At 42.4% G+C, this 19927-nt stretch overlaps 1 protein-coding gene across 11 annotated transcripts in view; it reads right to left on the reverse strand.

The window, feature by feature from the left end:
- EML5 (EMAP like 5) overlaps positions 1 to 15141 on the reverse strand; it is a 171752-nt gene extending 156611 nt beyond the window's left edge. For 10 of the 11 annotated variants that reach the window (XR_011385002.1, XR_011385001.1, XR_011385003.1 and 7 more), the window contains exon 1: positions 14803 to 15141. Coding sequence is in view for 7 of the 11 variants with exons in the window: in XM_070065495.1 (XP_069921596.1) it covers positions 14803 to 14999 (197 nt within the window). In the remaining 4 variants the exon portion in view is untranslated. Of the gene's footprint in view, positions 1 to 11325; positions 11487 to 14802 lie in introns of all 11 variants that reach the window. The other variant, XM_070065493.1, reaches the window with a different exon arrangement.
- Between the last annotated feature and the right edge of the window lie 4786 nt (positions 15142 to 19927).

A 19927-nucleotide genomic window follows, 5' to 3' on the forward strand; every position in this document is an offset into this window, starting at 1 on the left:
TCAGTGGATAGAACTTTCTCTAGGATAGACTACAGGCTAGACTATAAAACAAGTCTTGGCAAATTAAAAAAAAAATTGAAATCACACCATGCATCTTCTCTGATCACAATGGAATGAAGCTAGAAATCAACAACTCATAAATCTCTAGATGGAAACTAAACAACATGCTCCTGAATGAACAGTGGGTCATTGAAGAAATCAAAAGAGAAACCAAAAAACTGTTGAGGAAGTTTTTTTTTTCATACTATTTGTTGGACTCTTAGTATATGGTTAATCTTCTGTGTATAAAGTTAATTGAAAATATATTTTAGTAAAAAATAAGAATGGGAATAGGAAAGAGAGGAGGAAGAAGGGTGAGAAAGCAGAGGGGAGGGCAGGTATGGTGGGATGAATCACTATATTCCTAAAGTTGTATTTATGAAATGCATGAAGCTTGTATACCTTAAATAAAAGGTTTCTGGAGAAAAAAGTATACTATTAAAATTTTTTTTAAAAAATCTCCCTTTCCCAACTTATCACCCTATTTCTCTTCTCATTAGAGCAAAAATCCTCAAGAGTTGTCTCATCTTCTTCATTCCCTTGATTGTTTCAATGTATTCTAACGAGGCTGCCTCCTAGTCATTCAAACATATTCTAGCCTTTTCCAAAATTTGTTTACAGTGGTTATCAACTGTCTAAAGTTGCAATTTTAGTACTATCACTTAACTACTGTTTCCCCACTAGAACATACATTCTAACAGGACACAGACTTCACTTTTTGTTCCTATTATATCCTACACACCTACAACAATGACTGGTATATAGCAGATATTCGATTACAATACTTAAGTGACTTTCCAAAGAAGCTTCCATTGTTAAGTTTTTTTTTAAGAATTCAAATTATTTAATCTTTTTATTATGTGACCTACCATTAGGACAATCTATAACAAAAAGAAGAGTATAATCAGACTGGCAACCAGGAAACAGTACAAAATGGTCCTTTGGCCATCGATACTTTCTAGAGCAGTAGATCTCTTAATCACGTACCAAGCCCAGAAATAATGACTTCTAAAGCCCTAAATATCAGCTAAGACAAATTATGCCAACAGGGATGTCTCACAAATACATAGATTGCACAAAGATAAAGCTTTAAAGGTAATAATTTTCAAACTTAGACTTATCTTTAAACTTGTTAGGTTAAAAACTACAAAAGGGAGTAAACAGCAAGCCAAATGATTTAATAGTAAAACTCATTTAGAAAGCAGTATGTGTATCTAAATATACATGAACATGATTATATACATATACAAAACTGTGCAATTTTATGGCATTCTGAATAACTCATTTAGGTACATTTTTGGCATTTAAACAAAGATCAAATCAAGCTTTAAGCTATTAAGAACAGAACTTTTTAATTTTTTAATATAAAAAAGTAGCTAAACACAAAGATAAGTACAGATCAGAAAATCTTCACTCAATGTAGATTATTTTGGAAATTAAAAATTTCGTAACATGGTGGCTTTCTATCCCACACTGCAATGTAAATAAAACCTCTTTTCCAGATTTATACTCCAAACTAAGTGACAATCTAAAATTTTTTGAATAAAATAATCTTAATACAGAAGACCATACAATTCTTTTTACTGCATTATCTTTCTTTTGTAAAAAGATTTATTTATTTGACAATCAGAGTTACAGTTAAGGAGGGAGAGACAGGAGGGGGTGGGTGGGGATTGATTTTTCATCTGCTGGTTCACTCTCCAAATGGCTACGATGCCTGGGGCTGGACTAGATTAAAGCAGGAGTTTCATCTGAGTCTCCCATGTGGATGGCAGGGGCCCAAGCACTTGGGCTATCTTTTGCTTCTCTCCCAAATGCATTAGCAGTAAGCTGGACTGGAAGTGGAGCAGCTGAGACTAGAACTAGAGCTCATACAGGATGCTGGTGCTGCAGCAGTGGCTTAGCCTGCTATGCCACAATTCAAGCCTCTGCTGCATCATGTTTTAAAACAGTAGAAGCTTGAGAACCACCTTAATGTCTAACATCTAAGAAATTTGCATGAGATTTTTAATAGTACTGAGAAAAGCTTCTATTGTTAAGAAGCACAGAATTCAAAATGTATATACAGTGTGAGTCCTCAATTACTTAAGAATATAAGTATTATGGGACTGGCACTTGGCACAGTGGCCAAGATGCTGCCTGGGATGCTTACATCTCATAACAGAGTACCTGAGTCACATCCTAGTTCTGTTTCGAACTATAGATTCCTGCTAATGCACCCTTGGAGGCAGCAGATGATGGTTAAAACAGTTGGATTTTTGCCACCCACAGAGGATACCTGGGATGAAGGTTGGACTCCTTACTTTGGCCTGGCCCAGCCCAAACCGTTGCTAGTATCTGGGAGTAAAACAGTGGGTGAAGATATTTTATGTCTCTTTGTTTCAAATAAAAACAAATAACAAAAATATGCATCAAAAGAGGTTAAAAATGAATAATATTTTTATTTTTAGAAAGCTTTTAATAAATATAAATTTCATAGGTACAGCTTTTGGAATATAGCAGTTCTTCCCCTCATATCCGCCCTCCCACCCCCAAACCATCCCACCTCCTACTCCCTCTCCCATCCCATTCTTCATTAAAATTAGTTTGTAATTATCAAAAAGGAATAATCTAAAATAAAAGAGCAACATCTATAGGCTATAAGAATGAGAGTAAATATTTTTCTGTGTTTTTCAATTTTCTTTATTATTAATTTTAAAGTTTTTAAAAAGTTTTATTTCTATTAAAGGCAGAGAGAGACACAGAGAAAGGGACAGAAGGAGGAGGTAGGGAAAGAGATCCATCTCCCATCCACTACTTTACCCTTCAAATGCCTGCAACATCCAAGATAAAGCCAGAAGCCACAAACTCCATCCAGGTATTCCAAGTGGATGGCAGGGACCCAAGTACTTGAGCCATCATCTGCTATCTCCCAAGGTGTGCATTAGAAGGAAGCTGGATCAGAAACAGAGCTGGGGGGGGGCAGCATTGTGGTGTAGCAGGTAAAGCCACCACCTGCAAGGCTGTCAACCCATATGGGTGCTGGTTTGTGTCCCAGCTACTCTGCTTCCTATCTAGCTCACTACTAATGGCCTCTGTTATCCACGTGGGAGACCTGGAAGAATTCAGCATGGCCTAGCCCTAGCCATTGGATTATCTGGAGTAAACCAGCAGGTGGAAGATTTTTTTCTCTCTTCCTCTTCCTCTCTCCCTCTTTCCCTCTCTCTCCCCCGCCTTCACTCCCCCTTCACTTTTCCTTCTCTCCTCCCCATCCCCAGTCTCTCAAATAAATAAATTATGCTGGCAAGGATATGGGAAAAATAGTACCCTAATCCACTATTGGTAGGAATGTAAACTGGTATAGCCACTGTGTAAAACAGTATGAAGATACTTCAAAAATCTGAATACAGACCTACCATATGATCCAGCCATCCTACTCCTGGGAATTTACACAAACCAAAAGAAATCAGCATCTGAAAGAGAGATTATCTGCACCCCCATGTTCACAATGCATAACAATTCACAATAGCTAAGATATTGAATCAATCCAGATATCCATCAACTATTGACTGAATAAAAAAATTATGAAATATATACACACTATGGAATACTAGTCAGCTGTGAAAGAAAGAAAAAGAAGGAAAAGAAAGAAAGAGACAAAATGGATGCAACTGGAAATCATTATACTTAGTGAAATAAGCCAGTCCCAAAAAGGCAGATATCATGTTTTCCCTGATCCATGGTAACTATTAGAGTACCTAAAACATAATGTATTGGAATGAAAAGGACATTTTGCATTTTGATGATTGTGTACAGCCTTTGTCTCTTCTGTTGAGGAACAGTGTTTTTTCTTCATACTATTTGTTGAACTCTTTTACTTAGTGTAGGGTTAACTTTACAATCATTAAATAAACTCAAAGTAGATCTTTGTAAAAATTTAGAGTGGGAATGGGAGAGTGAGGCAAAAGGAGGATTGGAGTGTGGGTGGGAGGGAGGGTAGATTGGGAAGTATCTCCATGTTCCTAAGTCTGTATACATGATATAAATGAAACTTGTATAACTTAAATAAAATTAAATACATGTATATATAAAAAGGAATGTTGTGGTGTTGTGATGCATTGTCTGCCTATAGCTTCCAAGATGGCTGAATCCAGAGTGCAATGTTCACCTTCAGTCCCATGTCCATCCCTTTATGCTAGCAGCCAATCAACCCTAAACAATTACATGGCATTTCTCCCATAGGCTTACTAATTCAGATACATTTATATACATATATATGTCACATATATGACTGCCAGTGTTATAAGGTAAGCACTACATTTAATTTAATCTTAACTTTCCAACTCACCTTTAAGCTATATTGGTTGGGACTGGTGTTGTGGTGCAGTGGGTAAAGCAATGCTGGCATCCCATATGGGCACCGGTTCATTTCCCAACTGTTCCACTTCCAATCCAGCTCCCTGCTAATGGTTTGGGAAAGCAGGAGAAGGCTCAAGTACTTGGGCCTCTGCCACCCAAGTGGGATAACTGGATTGAATCTCTCGGCTTCTGGCCTAGGTCTGACTCAGTCCAGCTGTTTTGGCCACCTGGGGAATGAACCAACAGATTGATCTCTCTGTCTCTCCCTCTCAATCTTTAACTCTTTCACATAAAAAATTATATTGGTCAAAAGAAGATGATATTATAAATAGGAGACCCAGTAGTTACTGAGACTTTTGTTCTAGTTCTTACCAATTTTAGCCAACATAGTGATGCCATTTTCCACCCTACTACACTGCAATCAGAGTTCACTATAGCCAAGGCAGCTTGTTCATTACACTGACAAGATATAACCCCTTGTCAGTCCTATGCTGTCTCATAATACTAATCCACCTTGAATGGAGGACACTTGCTGGACCAAAGAGAAACCAGTCAGTATTAGTGGCTGTTTCATTCTTGATTAGTGGTAACAAAAGCTACAAAACATAGTTTGAGTACTTCCTCCTGACTGGATATAAACTGAGGGTGCTGTTTCAACTGTCCATGAGAAAATATCACTTGAGAATTTCATACGATGTAGACAATCTGACCTCCTGATGGTATAACCTATCAAATATTAAAATCATGGATGTTTAGTTGGTTTCTGCATTTCACTACAGATTTTACTGTTTCTGCCTTCAAAATCAACTATCTTGGACTTTTCAAGATATAAATCATTCAGCCAAATCCAGTGCGCTACCCCTTAAGTCTGTTCAAGTAATTAGCCGAGACCTGGGTTACAGAGCTCAAATGATATCATCCAGGATGCATTCAATCTTACACATTATTCTGATCTTTCAGGTACCCAGTGTGTGAGCATTTTTCTGGGTTGATGATGCAGGATATGTGTCTTTTTGTGTTTTTAGCCCCTGACAATTCCGAATAGATCCACCAACAGAAAAATCAACTAAGGACTGCTTCTCTTTTGATAATAAATCTCCAAACAGACATGTCATTATTGGAGGGAGTAGGGGCCTTAGGCAAGAGACCTAATATATTTAAGGGGGTCCTAGTATTTGGAAATTTTTTCACACTGCTATACAAGTATAATGGATGAAAGTGAGAAAAAGAATAAAAGGATAAAAAGAAATTTGGCTAGATCTTTTTCCCCCCAGGGTTTATTCCTAGCCCATCAGCTGTACATATTGGAATCATCTGGGAGGCTTAGAAACTAAAAGCAGAAGGAAACAACAAAGAAACTACCTGAGCTCTACCATAAATATATTAAATCAGAATTTTTAGCGGTGAGGCTCATCATTGGTAGCTTTTGTTTTGTTTTTAATTCTCCATGCAATTCTGTTATGTAACTATGGTTGAGAATCAGGAATCTACAGCAGTTTTCAAATTTTAGACTACATCAACAGCACCTGGAGGTAATTAAAACCAATTGCTGGGCTCCACATACAGAGTTTCAGATTTAGTAGGTCTGGGGTGAGATCCCAGAATTTGTATCTCTAGGGGCCAGCACTGTGGCATAGCAGGTAAAGCCACTACCTGCAGTGCCAGAATCCCATATGGGCACCAGTTCAAGTCCTGGCTGTTCCACTTCTGATCCAGCTCTCCGCCGTGGCCTGGGAAAGCAATAGAAGGTGGCCCAAGTCCTTTGGCCCATGTACGCACGTGGGAGACCCAGAGGAGGCTCCTGGCTCCTCGCTCCTGGTTTTGGATCGGTGTAACTCTGACTGTTGCGGCCAATTGGGGAGTGAACCAGCAGATGGAAGACCTCTCTCTCTGCCTTTCCTTTCTCTGTGTAACTCTTTCAAATAAATCTTTAAAAAAAAAAAAAAAAGAATTTGTATCTCTAATACGTTTTCAGGTGCTGGTTAGTTTTATGTACTAATAATTACATGACTCATTTTTACTTCTTCCTGCTCCCCTTTTTCCCCCAATCACTTGGACACACAGTCTCCTGGCAAATCTTGGGATTACAGAGCAATTATTATGAAACAGCTAATACCTCCACTGAGGTGAAGCAGTCCTCATCTTACTGGATACAGAGGACTGCTGTTTTCTCCCTGAAATACTCTCTCCACTTCCAGGGCCCCACAGTCTTAGATTTCCTGCTGCTTCTCTGATCATATTTTTGTCAGTTCATTCCTGCGTTAGTCAGGTTTTTGTCACTATAACAAAAACCTGAGAAAACTCATCCTAAAAAGAAGGTTTTTTTTTGTTTTTTTTTGTTTTTTTTAAGATTTTATTTGAGAGGTAGAGTTACAGAGAGAGAAAGAGGAAGAGACAGAGAGAGAGGTCTTCCTTCAGTTGGTTCACTCTCCAGATAGCAGCAACGGCTGGAGCTGTGCCGATCTGGAGCCAGGAACCAGGTGCTTCTTCCAGGTCTCCCTTGCGGGTGCAGGGGCCCAAGCACTTGGGCCATTTTAAGAGAAAAGGTGTATTTAGCTCACAGTCTTGGAGGTTCAAGTCCAGGACTAGACAGGCCCCCTGATTTGGTCTCTGATGAAAGTGGCAATGGTGGAGCACAGGCATGGATGGAGGAAGGATCCCATGCCAAGCCAGGAAGCAGGAAGAGAGCTGCCAGGCCTGACTCAGATGTTTATAACCAAGCCTCTCAGGAGAACTACCTTCCAAGAGCATGCTCCAATCAACCTAAGGATTGGCCCACCTCCTAGACACCAGAATTAGGCTAAGTTTCTACTCTTTTATATTTTATATATATATAATATATATTATAATATTATTTATACTATATAATATTTTACATATAATATATATATAATTTATAACTTTGGGAGTTAAAGTCCAGCATGATTTTGGAAGCCACAATCCTTATTCAAATCACAGCAGTCTCCCCTACATTTAAATGTCAGAGTGCTATGGAAATCTTACTTAGATCCTTTCTCTATATTCACTCCCTCAGTGATCTCATCCAGGTTCATGGCTTTAAATACTATCTAGATGCTGATAGCACCCAAATTTATACCAGCCAGATTGCTTCCTTAAATCATAGGCACGCATGTTCAACTGCCTAATTTACACCCCACGTGGCTGTCTATTAGGCATCACAAATGAATACTTCTACAACACTTCTGATATCATTCCACCCCTCAAAAAACAAAAAGACTTGCTCTTCCCAGTCTTTCCCAGTTCAGTTACTGGCAATCCTTTCTTCCAGTTGTTCTAACCAAACACTATAAATCACCCCTGACCTTTCTTTTCTCTCATAATTTACGTATGAGGCAATGAAACACAATGCAGCCTCTACCTTCAAAATTTTTACAGAACTTGACCTTTTCTAACTACTTTCATTGTTACACCCTGGTTTAAACTACCAATTTCCTGTGACTGGATTATTATAGTAGTCTCCTAAGTGGTTTCCTGATTCAGTCCTGTCCCCCCCACCCCCCACCCCCACCTTGTTTGTTCTCAAAGTAGGTTCCAGGAGTGACTCTGTCAAACTGCGTCACTAATGTGGCTGAAGTGCTGCCAATCTCAGGCAGGAAGGCCCAAATCTGCTCAATAGCTCTCCCCATTTCTCTCTTCCAAGTCTCTACTCAAGTGTCACATTTTCAGTGGCGCCTCCCTGGCCACCCTATTTAAACACCTGTCTAAACTCGCCCCAACAGTCCCTATCTCACTTTTCTACTTTTTTTCCTCACAAACTACACACACACACACACACACACACACACAATCTTGTTTATTCCATATCCTCCCTCCACTCCCCACCAGGAGATATCCGTTCTTCAAGGATGGGGAATTTCATTTGTTTGGTGTGCTGCCACGTCTCTGTAGTGCTAAGGTAAGTCCCTAGCAAATAACAGGTATTCAATAAATGTTTGTTGAAAGAAGTAATCTAAGAAATAGATGTATCCCAGAAACCACTTAAGAAAGTGTCTTAAGAAGGTTAGAGCGGGGCCAGTGCCATGGCGCAGTAGGTTAATCCTCTGCCTGCGGCGCTGGCATCCTATGTGGGCGCTGGTATCCCATGTGGGCGCTGGTTCTAGTTCCGGCTGCTCCTCTTCCAATCCAGCTCTCCTGCTGTGGCCTGGGAAAGCAGTGGAGGATGGCCCAAGGGCTTGGGCCCTGTACCCGCATGGGAGACCAGGAGGCGGCACCTGGCTCCTGGCTTCAGGTTGGCGCAGCTCCGGCTGTTGCAGCCATTTGAGAAGTGAACCAACGGACAGAAGACCTTTCTCTTTGTCTCACCCTCTCACTGTCTAAAACTCCACCTCTCAAATAAAATCTTTTAAAAAAGGTGAGAGTGACTGTACTAAATAATAATGAAAAATCAAAAAAAGATGAGAAATGATAACTGACCACTGGATTTGGCAATCTTGATAAGAACTGTGGTGAAAGAAGAAAAAAATAGAGCCACCAGTAAGTAGAAAAGGAACTGCACTGAGCAGAAATAACTCAAATACTCATTATTTTCTCCTAATTCCTTTAGATACTCATTATTCGCTCATAACAAGACCACTCCATACAATGTTAGCTCTTCCCAAAATGCAATACCTTCATTTATTTCTTCAAACTACTCCTGTTTTCCTGACTCAGCTTGGTATTATATTCTCTAAGAAACATCATTGTGAAGTATCATGTACCCATGTACATATTACAGTTACACTAATACTATCCCTAGTACACACAGTACTTTGATACTTTGATTGAGTCTTTAAACTCTGAATATCTTAAGGCAGAGACTCTTTGGGCTGGCGCCGCGGCTCACTTGGCTAATCCTCCGCTTGCGGCGCCAGCACCCCAGGTTCTAGTCCCAGTTGGGGTGCTGGATTCTGTCCCGGTTGCTCCTCTTCCAGGCCAGCTCTCTGCTGTGGCCTGGGAAGGCAGTGGAGGATGGCCCAAGTGCTTGGGCCCTCACCTGCATGGGAGACCAGGAGGAAGCCCCTGGCTTCGGATCAGTGCAGCGTGCCGGCCGTGGCGGCCATTTGGGGAGTGAACCAACGGAAGGAAGACCTTTCTCTCTCTCTCTCTAACTCTGCCTGTCAAAAAAAATTTTTCTTTGAGGAGTGAAAAAAAAGCAAATTACAATAGTTTCTACAAACTTATTATTTCATGTTTACCTTAATATACATCCAAAACATTACATTTTATTATTTATCTACATATCTGCAAAAAAAGACATAATAAAATTGTAAAGAAAAAGTTATAATGCAAATCTAAAATTTTGGCTCTTTCCTGTACAAATATTCAGTCCATATATATTTAAGACACTTTCACTATTATTCTACATAGTTCTTATCTTTCTCTAAATATATCTTTTAGTTTTATCCCTTAAATTATACAGTATTTGAAAAGCAAATAAGAATGTTTCAATATCAAGACATATAAAGGGAAATTTTACCAATCATTACAAAGTCCATGAAAATTACCTATAGATAAACACAAAGACATTTTATTAAATTTACATATAGTCTGATACTTTCTGAAAACTGCTTTTAGTATTACACAGTGCTTTAAAAAAATTCTGGTAACAGGTTTGGGGGAGAGTTTATGCTCATCTCCCAGACTGCTTATGTAAAGAATTATAGTCATGGGAATCAGGATGACAGCATTGGCTGCAGCACTTTAAAACAAACATATTGTCTTTAAAAAAAAAAAAAAAGCCATACATAGAAGCAATCAAGAATTATTATTATCCCAACCTGAAAACATGAGAGTACTTCAAAAAGTTCATAGAAATGGAACTAAAAGATATGTTTATTTTGATGCAAAAAAAAAAAATACCCTGAATTCCATTCACACAAGGAGTCTTCAAAACATTTTTGGAAATTGCATATTGTGAAGAAACTATGAATGGGTTCCAAAAAGTTTCTGTACCAAAATAAATTTATCTTTTAATCCCATTTTCCCATGAGTTTTCTGAAGTACTTTTATATATAGTACAGTATCCTTTCCAAGGTATTTTAAATGCATTGTCACTTCAGCTCATCACCATTTTATGAGATACATTCACCATGTTTTAACAACAAAAAAAGGAACTTCAAATTCTATACCTACAAAATACATAAACAATATGTCCTGGTGAGTCCCATAAGGAAACCAAAGTCAAAAACCAAAACGCACCAACTTAATTATACCCCATCAATAACCTTCACTAGTATAAATGATGTGAAAACTATCAATAGTATCCACAACTTTAAGAACTTGCAAAAAATTGTTGATGAACAAATATTAAAAGCTATTGCATCCTTTGGAAAGTCAGGCAGGTTTCAACATACAGACCAGATTACTGATGTGTACCTTATGATAAATTTGTAGTAGTCTAGAATATTTTAAAAATATTAAACTTGTTGTAAAAACATTTCATAATTAGAGAATTGTATCAGCATAACTTGAGATAAAAAAAGAAAAAATGACTCAAAAATCCTGTATTGTACAAGTATTTCTTATATTGGATCTTACTTCTGCATAAATCAGTGACATAAATATAACTAAGTGGTGAGTGACTAGAGAAGTATGGTACACACAGATACAAGCTATTCAGAAAGTTCATGAAAAAAAATTGAATTAAAAATAAATGCAGGGGCAGGCACTTGGCCTAGTTGCTAAAGCACCACATCCCATACTGGAGAGCCTGGGATTGAGCTCAGGCTTCTGGCATCAAGCTAACGTGCCCCCTATGAGGCATTGGTGATGGCTCAAGTAGTTGGGTTCCTGACACAATGTGGGAGACCTGCATTGAGTTCCTAACTCTCAGCTGTCCCTGCTGACTGGCTTCTCCCACACCAGGCCAGGCATTTTTCTCTGTATTCAAACAGGCAACAATCATCTTTTATTTTCTGTTGGGCCCCTACCTCCCACCTCTCCTCCTACCTCTTTTTTGACGAATCCCCCCTCTCATCAGCAGTGAGACCACAGCGACTGAGGGGAGAACCCCCTCTTGCAGTCTCCTCCTGACCCTGCTCCTGCTCCTCAGCTTCCCAGGCCCTCATGCAGTTGGTTGTAAACTCTTCCAGGAGCTGTTTTACTGTTTACTTTTCAGGATTTAAAAAAAAAAAAAAAAGGCAAAAACTTGTTTTTAAAGTTTAGAAAGCAAAATACAGAGGGAGGGAACAGTAACTTTTTTTGGTAATTATGATTTTTTAATTTTTAAAATGTGTCCATTTTTACTGTGGGTTGGCCATTGATATTTCATCAAGATAACCATTTCTGCCAAACTCAGGTGACCGAGGAAAAGCCACACCCTCAAAACACAAAACCCAAATCATCTTTAACCTAACTTTTTATAGGATGTCTTGCGTCCCTATAACTTCACACACCAGCTTCTGTGTTCAGTTGAATTGTAATTACTTTTTGTATTTGGAGATTGTGACTATTGAACTTGAAACCTTTTATTCCAGGCATCTTGGTAGTTTCTGGAGGGATTTAGTGGGTGACGGCGAGGGGGTGAGGGGCTTCTTCCTTTCAGAAGTGTCTCCTGCTGCCTCTCTGGGCTCCCAGGTACAGGGCCTGAGAGCTTTTCTCACAGTGATCCTCGATTAGTCCTACACCACCTGACCTGTGTGTTTTAACAGGATTTTTAACAAACTACACTTACTAAGAAATGTGTTTGCCCTGTTTCGTTTTGTTTCAATAAATGACATGGCACCTAGCAAGAAAAAAAAAAATGGCACCACCACTGGCAATCCCAGATGACATTAATAGGAGACCAGTAGTAAGCAAATGACAGACTGGTTGTGATTCAAAACCTAAGGACAATGACTTGCTCCTTTTGCAACAGTTTTAGCCTCAGACTAAGTCATATTTGAGCAATAACTTTTACAGTTTCAAGCAAATATGGAAATAAAGCCAATGATGAAAACAGCACTGACTTTTTATTACTGAAACTAGAATTACAACAGTGTTTTCTACCATTCATTATATTTATGAATATTACATCTTCTGCTGTGACAGGACAGAAAGATGACTAGAGTAGTTTCTATACTTATAGGTCAAGAAAGTGAATTAAAAAAAAAAATCAGAAGTTTAGTATTTCCCTAATCCATTTCACAAACAAGAATGATGTAAGGCCGGCGCCACGGCTCAATAGGCTAATCCTCCGCCTTGCAGTGCCGGCACACCAGGTTCTAGTCCCGGTCGGGGCGCCGGATTCTGTCCCAGTTGCCCCTCTTCCAGGCCAGCTCTCTGCTGTGGCCTGGGAGTGCAGTGGAGGATGGCCCAAGTGCTTGGGCCCTGCACCCCATGGGAGACCAGGAGAAGCACCTGGCTCCTGCCTTTGGATAGGCGCGGTGTGCCGGCCACAGAGCGACGGCCGCGGCGGTCGTTGGAAGGTGAACCAACAGCAAAAAGGAAGACCTTTCTCTCTGTCTCTCTCTCTCACTGTCCACTCTGCCTGTCAAAAAAAAAAAAAAAAAAAAAAGAATGATCTCTATCATCATTGTTTGCAATAAAATTTCCGAAGTCTTTTTACTTATTTCTAAATTATATTCTTAGTATTATATTAAATTTGTACCACCAATTCAAGCTTCATGATTCAGGTTTTAGTAACCAATTATAATTTTTCAGGAAACTTCTTTTCACTCTTGAAGGTTATTTTAAGGATTATCATTTGCATAAAATCACACACATGTATCAAATCATGACAAAATTGGAACATTTTGCAATTTTGAAATATATGTTATATTAATCAAGCAGTGTGACACCAGAAAGAAACCTTATTTACTTTCAGAAGTCCCATACTACACATTGATTTCCTGTATACCAGGAGTGAAAGCAGCACACGTGCACCATCAGACATCTCAAACGCCTTCACATCCACCTCCCAGGCTGAGTATCCGCAGGAGGGCTTCAGGCAAGGCGCTAGAAGTAGCTAAAGCTGCCGTGCCTGGTACTTCAGGAGTCCTAACACGTGGACAAGAAGGGAGACTTTAAAGGAATAGGGATAAGGACCGGAAATTGAGGGAAAGTCACAATTAGTACAAGATAAACTACGGAGTGCTTATCTCTTTTAGTCAGCAATATTAATGGGTATGTAGTCCTGATAAATACTACACAGAGAATCCTAACTTGAGAAAAATGAGATGACTTGTCAGCTTCCTTCCCAGAGTAATGCATTAAATACAATCTGAAAACACTCCATTTTTGTGTCTAAATAAATTTTTAAAACATCATTTCATTTCTTAGTCTACGATTTCAAATTTTGCTTTTCTTGACTCCATCTTGTCCTACCATTTGTCCCAGGCCTCTTAACACACTGTAGATGTACGGAGATACAAAATGGAATAACCATTTTTTACAGCATTTAAGCATCAGAGCTTCCTGCCTACATCAAAACAAGATCCTGGAGGTGAGAAGCCTAATTAAAATCCTTTGGATCATAATTAAGGGAATAAAATGGAATCATCAAGCCCAATTAGAATTTCTGTTTAAAAACCAGCAGCAGCACACAAACGCATCCTCAAAATCTTTCCAACACATTCTCCTCTGTAAAGGACAAAAACGTTGGGCTTGAGGCAATGAGCAATGGCCTGGAGCAATTTCTGGAGCTCTTAACTTTACCCAAAAAGTTCTACTGAGACACTGACTGAAAATTCCCTTCCAAATGTACGGCTCAGTAAAGAAGTGTGAACCAGCACTGGGACCAACTTCAGGATACCGCCCAAGAAAGAACACAGAAATACCAAACAACAAAACAACCCACCGTGATGCGAGTTAAAATAAAATACACAAGTAAACTTACACAGGAGTACTAGAATGAACGTGGCACAAGAGAACTGGAAACCAGCGGAGTTATTTTTAGCAACTTTTTCAGATAAAACCTATCCCAAACTGCACATTTTAACATCCAATGAACTGCCTGATGGCTGCCGGGGGTTCCTTCCCTATGTGCCGAGAATAACAGGCAGTGAAAGCTGGACTCGGAATTATGGCCAAGAGGTGAGTGCCCTCCCAATGCCGCCCCGGGCGCCCTCCCAGGACCAGCCTCGGGCTCGTGGGCTTCGGTCAGTTCTCTGCTAGGTAAAGGCTTTCCCCTCCCGGCGCTTTAGGAATTCATTTAATAAGAACCCTCTTCCGAGATTTAAAGGAGCAAAATGCCAACAAAATAACCTTTTCGCGGTCCTCGTAATGTTGATGGGGGGGGGGGGGCAGCAAACGGAACGGGTCCTTGATTTCACCGCAGGGACCCGTGAGAGTGGGCAAGGCGTGTGCAGGGTGCTAGCCCGGGGGACGCGGGGCCAGGCGGCTGCGGATTCCTCCCCGCAGGAGCGGTCACGACGCCCCCAAGGTCCGCAGGTGCAACCCCCGCGAGCCGCTGCAGGGGTGACCGCCGCAGCCCCCGCCCCCCGGTACCTGATAATGTCGTCGCTGTGGCCCCGGTAGAACTTCTGCCGGTGCTCCCGCGGGCTGTACACCACGCCGACCCCCGCCACGAAGTACACGATCTCCTTGGCCGCCGTGTAGTAGAGGTTGTTGCGGCACTGGTGGCCCCGGTAGCCGTACACCCACTCGAGCCGCAGGTGGCAGCTCGGGGCGCTCCGGGCCGCCATGTCGGGGCGCCCACCCCGCCGCTCCGGCTCGGGCCCGCGGCGGCGGTGGCGGCGGGAGGCAGCGGCGGCAGGGGCCGGGCGACGAAAGCCCTCCCGTGGGCGGCCCGCAATTCCCGCCCGCCGCGTCTTTTAAGCCGCGCCCCGCAAGTGCATCCCGTTTCTGTGGCCGCCGCCGCCGCCTCAGCCCACGGGCGGGAGGAGAACCCTCGCCTCGCGGAACATGCCGAGGGCCCGGGCGGGGGGCGCCGCCGGCCGTCAAGTGGGTGCCCCACACCTTCGGCCCGCCTCAGCTCGCCGCGTCTCGTCAGCCCGCAGCGCCAAGGCCGTGCGCGGAGCCGAACGAGGGCCCGCCTCCAGCCTGCGGCTCCTCAGCCGCCGCTCGCGCACCCGGCTCCCCGCCCGGGTCACCTGCGGCGCTCGCGCCCCGCCGCGGCCTCGTCGCCTCAGCCCGGCGTGCCCGCGCAGCGCGCTCGCGATCCCAGGCGGGCGCCCGGCGCGCGGCCCCGCCCCCCGCCGCGCTCGCCCCGCCCCTCACGGAGCTCGGGAAAGGCCGGGCGCTCCCGGGGTCGGCGCCGGCTCCAGCTCCGGCTCCGGCTCCGGCTCCAGCCCTCGCGCGGTGCCTCTGCTCCGGGGTGTACCCCGCGTGTGGAGCCGCCGTGGCCGCTGAGCCCTCGCCAGGCCACCCAGGCCCCAGCAGACCCCTCAGCGACCCCCGACTCCGGCGTGCTCCCTCGGGACTCGCCGGCTGGTCCAGCACCGGCCTTGCAACCGGCCTGGGCGGCCTTGACGCCCGGAGATGTCAGCGCCCGGCTGCTAACCTCAGTCTTTTTTCCACCCCAGGACCTTGTGTTTTTCTTGCTGCCTAACGGGGCTGTCTGGCCCACACACTGGGTGGGGAACAAAGCCTGACTTCCCACGTGCACATTTTCTTATTTGTGTAGCTGACCTCAAAGCTGAAAGCAGAGTTTAGGTCATAAAATCACGAGGTAGGCTCGATTTTACAATAACAGCAATGATGCCTAGAATTTTTTTTAATTACTGTTTTGGACATGGTCAACAACCCCTTCATGAAAAGACTGCTTCCAGGACCCCACTCACCTTGTGGTGATAGCTCAAGTGGAAGGCACTTGTAACCTCAGCATTAGGAGCAATCCGTTTCTGGCCGGGTCATTTCCCTTTCTAACTCGGGAGCAGGATTTCTCAATACCTGTGTAAATGATTTGAAACCCACCCTTAAAAGATGCTATGTGCGGAATGACAGCCACAAAGTTTACAGCAAGCAGTATCAATTCATGATAGTGAAGTCAACCTTTGTTGTATTGCTCTCTGGTTTCACTGGGAAATAGCAGAACTTGAGCTTGCGACAAAAGCCCAAACAAACTGCTGTCCTTTCAAGAAATATGACTGCCCATGGAGCCAGCACTGTGGCACAGTAGGTTAATCCTCCGCCTGCAGCGCTGGCATCCCATATGGGTACTGGTTCTAATCCTGGCTGCTCCTCTTCCAATCCAGCTCTCTGCTGTGGCCCGGGAAGGCAGTGGAGGATGGCCCAAGTCCTTGTGCCCCTGCACCCGCATGGGAGACCTGGAAGAAGCTCCTGGCTCCTTGCTTCGGACTAGCGAAGCTCCGATCTTTTTGGCCATTGGGGAGTGAACCAACGGACGGAAGACCTTTCTCTCTGTCTCTCCCTCTCATTGTCTGTAACTCTGCCTCTCAAATAAATAAATAAAATCTTAAAAAAATATATGACTGCCCAGAAAATACGACTCCGGTGTGGTGTAGACAGGTTGGAAGGGATGTTGTCCATTCTACTCCCTCTGACATGCAAATCACCAACTGGAGACAAGAGGGTATCTTTTCCATTTCAGTTGTGACTTCTGATCTGCATGCAGTCTAGAGGCAGGGAAGAAGGACCATCTCAGAGGAGAGAATTTACATAAATGCCATGAGAAGTAAACACGGAGTGAGGGTAGATTCTCAGCAGACTCTGAAAGTGAAAAGGAACACAGATTAAGTTTCTGGCACTTACTAAAAGGACGGAAAGAACTCAGCCCCAAGAAATAGCTTTGAGACCTTAAAAGGGCTTATGCGGGGTTCCCTCTGGACAGAGACACCCAGAATTTCTCTTTATCAGCTGCGGGGTTTGTTTGGTTTTGAAAATAATTGTTAATTCATTAGTGATTTCCTTGACATACCCTGTTAAGAAAAAGATTTGATTACTTAAAGCAATGAACTTAGAAGAGATGAAATATTGTGTTGCTGTACATTGTGATACATTAATTGCTGGTTATATGTACTTTTTATGAGGATGTAGAAAGATCCTTTTATGTAGGATGTAGAAGAATAAGAAATACTTTTGTGTGTCTTTGATTTTTCAACACAATGTCTTGTGGATCTCATGATACATATTGAAGTACTAATTTATTTATTTATTTACATATTGAAGTACACTTAACTAATTTATTTTCCCATTATTCATGTTTTCCATTACAATCTTTAATGACCCAAGGGTAGTGTGTGAAGCAAAACATGCTTAATTAAACTATCCTCAACTGGTAACTCAAGGCCAGAGAGACAGCTGAGGCACAAAGGTGGCTAGAAAACCGGCCATTCATAAATACTAGAGGAGAAAAACAAAGTTGACCAGTCCTCATTGTCACAACTGTATACAATCCGTTATTACTATTGTCACATCAGAAAGCTCAAAGTTTTATTGCTAGATGAGATTCTATCATCTGTATCCTTTAAAAGCAACGCAAACATGGGTGTTGGGGAAAGGCCCCCCAAATTCGACACATCAAAAAGTGGACATTTCTTAGGCATTTTAAATGAGCTACAAAACCTACTTTAGTAATCTGTTTTCTGAAACTTGAGTTCCTGCTATGGAATTTTATATTTCAGATATTTGAAATATTGTAAAAATTAAAGCAAGTAATTTCTTTGCTGGCTACTACTATCAGGACCATTGTTGGTGATACCCTCAAATCTATAAAAGAAATAGAGCCGGCGCCGCGGCTCAATAGGCTAATCCTCCACCTTGCGGCGCCGGCACACCGGGTTCTAGTCCCGGTCGGGGCGCCGGATTCTGTCCCGGTTGCCCCTCTTCCAGGCCAGCTCTCTGCTATGGCCAGGGAGTGCAGTGGAGGATGGCCCAGGTGCTTGGGCCCTGCACCCCATGGGAGACCAGGAAAAGCACCTGGATCCTGGCTCCTGCCAACGGATCAGCGCGGTGCGCCGGCTGCAGCGGCGGCCATTGGAGGGTGAACCAACGGCAAAGGAAGACCTTTCTCTCTCTGTCTCTCTCTCACTGTCCACTCTGCCTGTCAAAAAAAAAAAAAAAAAGAAATAGAGGGCAAATCATAAAAATCAAAATTCGTGCTGTTAATTTTAGCTGGCTAATGCAGCCAACTTATGGATTGTGATGAGATTTTAATAAGTTGCCCATTAAAGTACATTATTAGCCACACCTTTAATCAGCCTATTTTATGTGGGGCTTAGCACCTCACTAGATGTTCCATACATTTTTATCAGCTATTAAATATAAAAGATATTTAAATATAAAAGATATCCAATACCGTATTAGCCAGGACTTCTTTGGCTGTATGTGACAGAAACCTATTCAAAATGGCTTTAGATAAAAAAGAAAGTTTCGTGTCTCATGAGACTGCAAAGTCCTAGAATGGCATCAATGGGCTTGAATCCTAAGGCTCAAGTGATGCCATCAGAATCAGGTAGTCAGAATTGATTCATTTCTACTTGGTGTTGATTCCATTGCCGGACCAGCAAAATAGCTATTATGGCTCTCGTTGTGCAATTCCCGTAGAAAGAGTTTTTCTCAGCAGCTCCCCTGGACACTACTAGACTTCAGCCATATTGGCTGTGACTGTGTGACTTGAATAATGTGCCAATCTCGAATCCATAGAGTAGCACCAGGGGCGCTCATACTATAGGAGGGAGAGTGGGAGAGGAATGACTTGAATAAGAAGGGATGGATACCAGCGTTGGCTACCCAGGGCTAACTTGGATGCTTTATCATCCCCCAGTCTGCATTTGCCAAACCAAATACACCTGCAATTTAATGTCAAACAGGTGTCTGGTAAATAAATGTAGCATTTAGGCAAGAGTTCTTCTAACCAGATTGCCTCTCAAAGATTCTCCTCTGAAAAAAAAAAAATCCTGAAGCCAGCAACAGATGCCAGGCAGGCAAAAACAACAGATGTTCCCTACTAGATTTCACCTAGAGCCTTTAGAAAGTGGCATATAATTCCAATTAAAGAAGTCCTAAACCAAATTATTTTCTCCTGTACATATTTATGTTAACAACATCAGTATTTCCGCAGTTAGCTTGAAAAGACAGGCAGTTGTCTTTGGTCCCTCACAGTTTTGTGCCTTCTATATCTAGTTACCAAGTCTTTTTCACTCTATTTTAGTTGTGTGTGTGTGTGGTTTTTTTTTTAATTTGAGAGGCAGAGAGATGGACAGACCTCTCATCCATTGGTCCACTGCCCAAATACCCACAATGGCTGGGGCCAGGCCAAAGTTAGGAGCTGGGAACTCATTCCAGGTCTCTCCTATGGGTGGCAGGAACCCAACTATTTTAGCCATCACCACTGCTTCCCAGGGTGTGCATTAGCAGGAAGCTAGAATAGGAAGCAGAGCTGGGTCTTGAGTGTTGTAGAACACTCCCATAGAGATATTAGGCATCTTTATCGTATCTTAACTGCTGGGTCAAATGCCTGCGCCCTGACTCTGTTTTAGAAATGTCACTAAACCTCACCCTCATCTTCCCAATTCCCATCCTCACAGCTTAGTGCAAGTTCTAATGATCTTTTCCCTAGATTCTGTAGAAAATCATGCATATGATCTTGCCATTTCCTTTGTTTTGAGGACCTTTTCTAGGGGCAATAGTAATCTTTTTTATTAAGATT

Source organism: Oryctolagus cuniculus, chromosome 20, assembly GCF_964237555.1.
Source record: "Oryctolagus cuniculus chromosome 20, mOryCun1.1, whole genome shotgun sequence".
In the NCBI taxonomy this organism is placed as follows: domain Eukaryota; kingdom Metazoa; phylum Chordata; class Mammalia; order Lagomorpha; family Leporidae; genus Oryctolagus; species Oryctolagus cuniculus.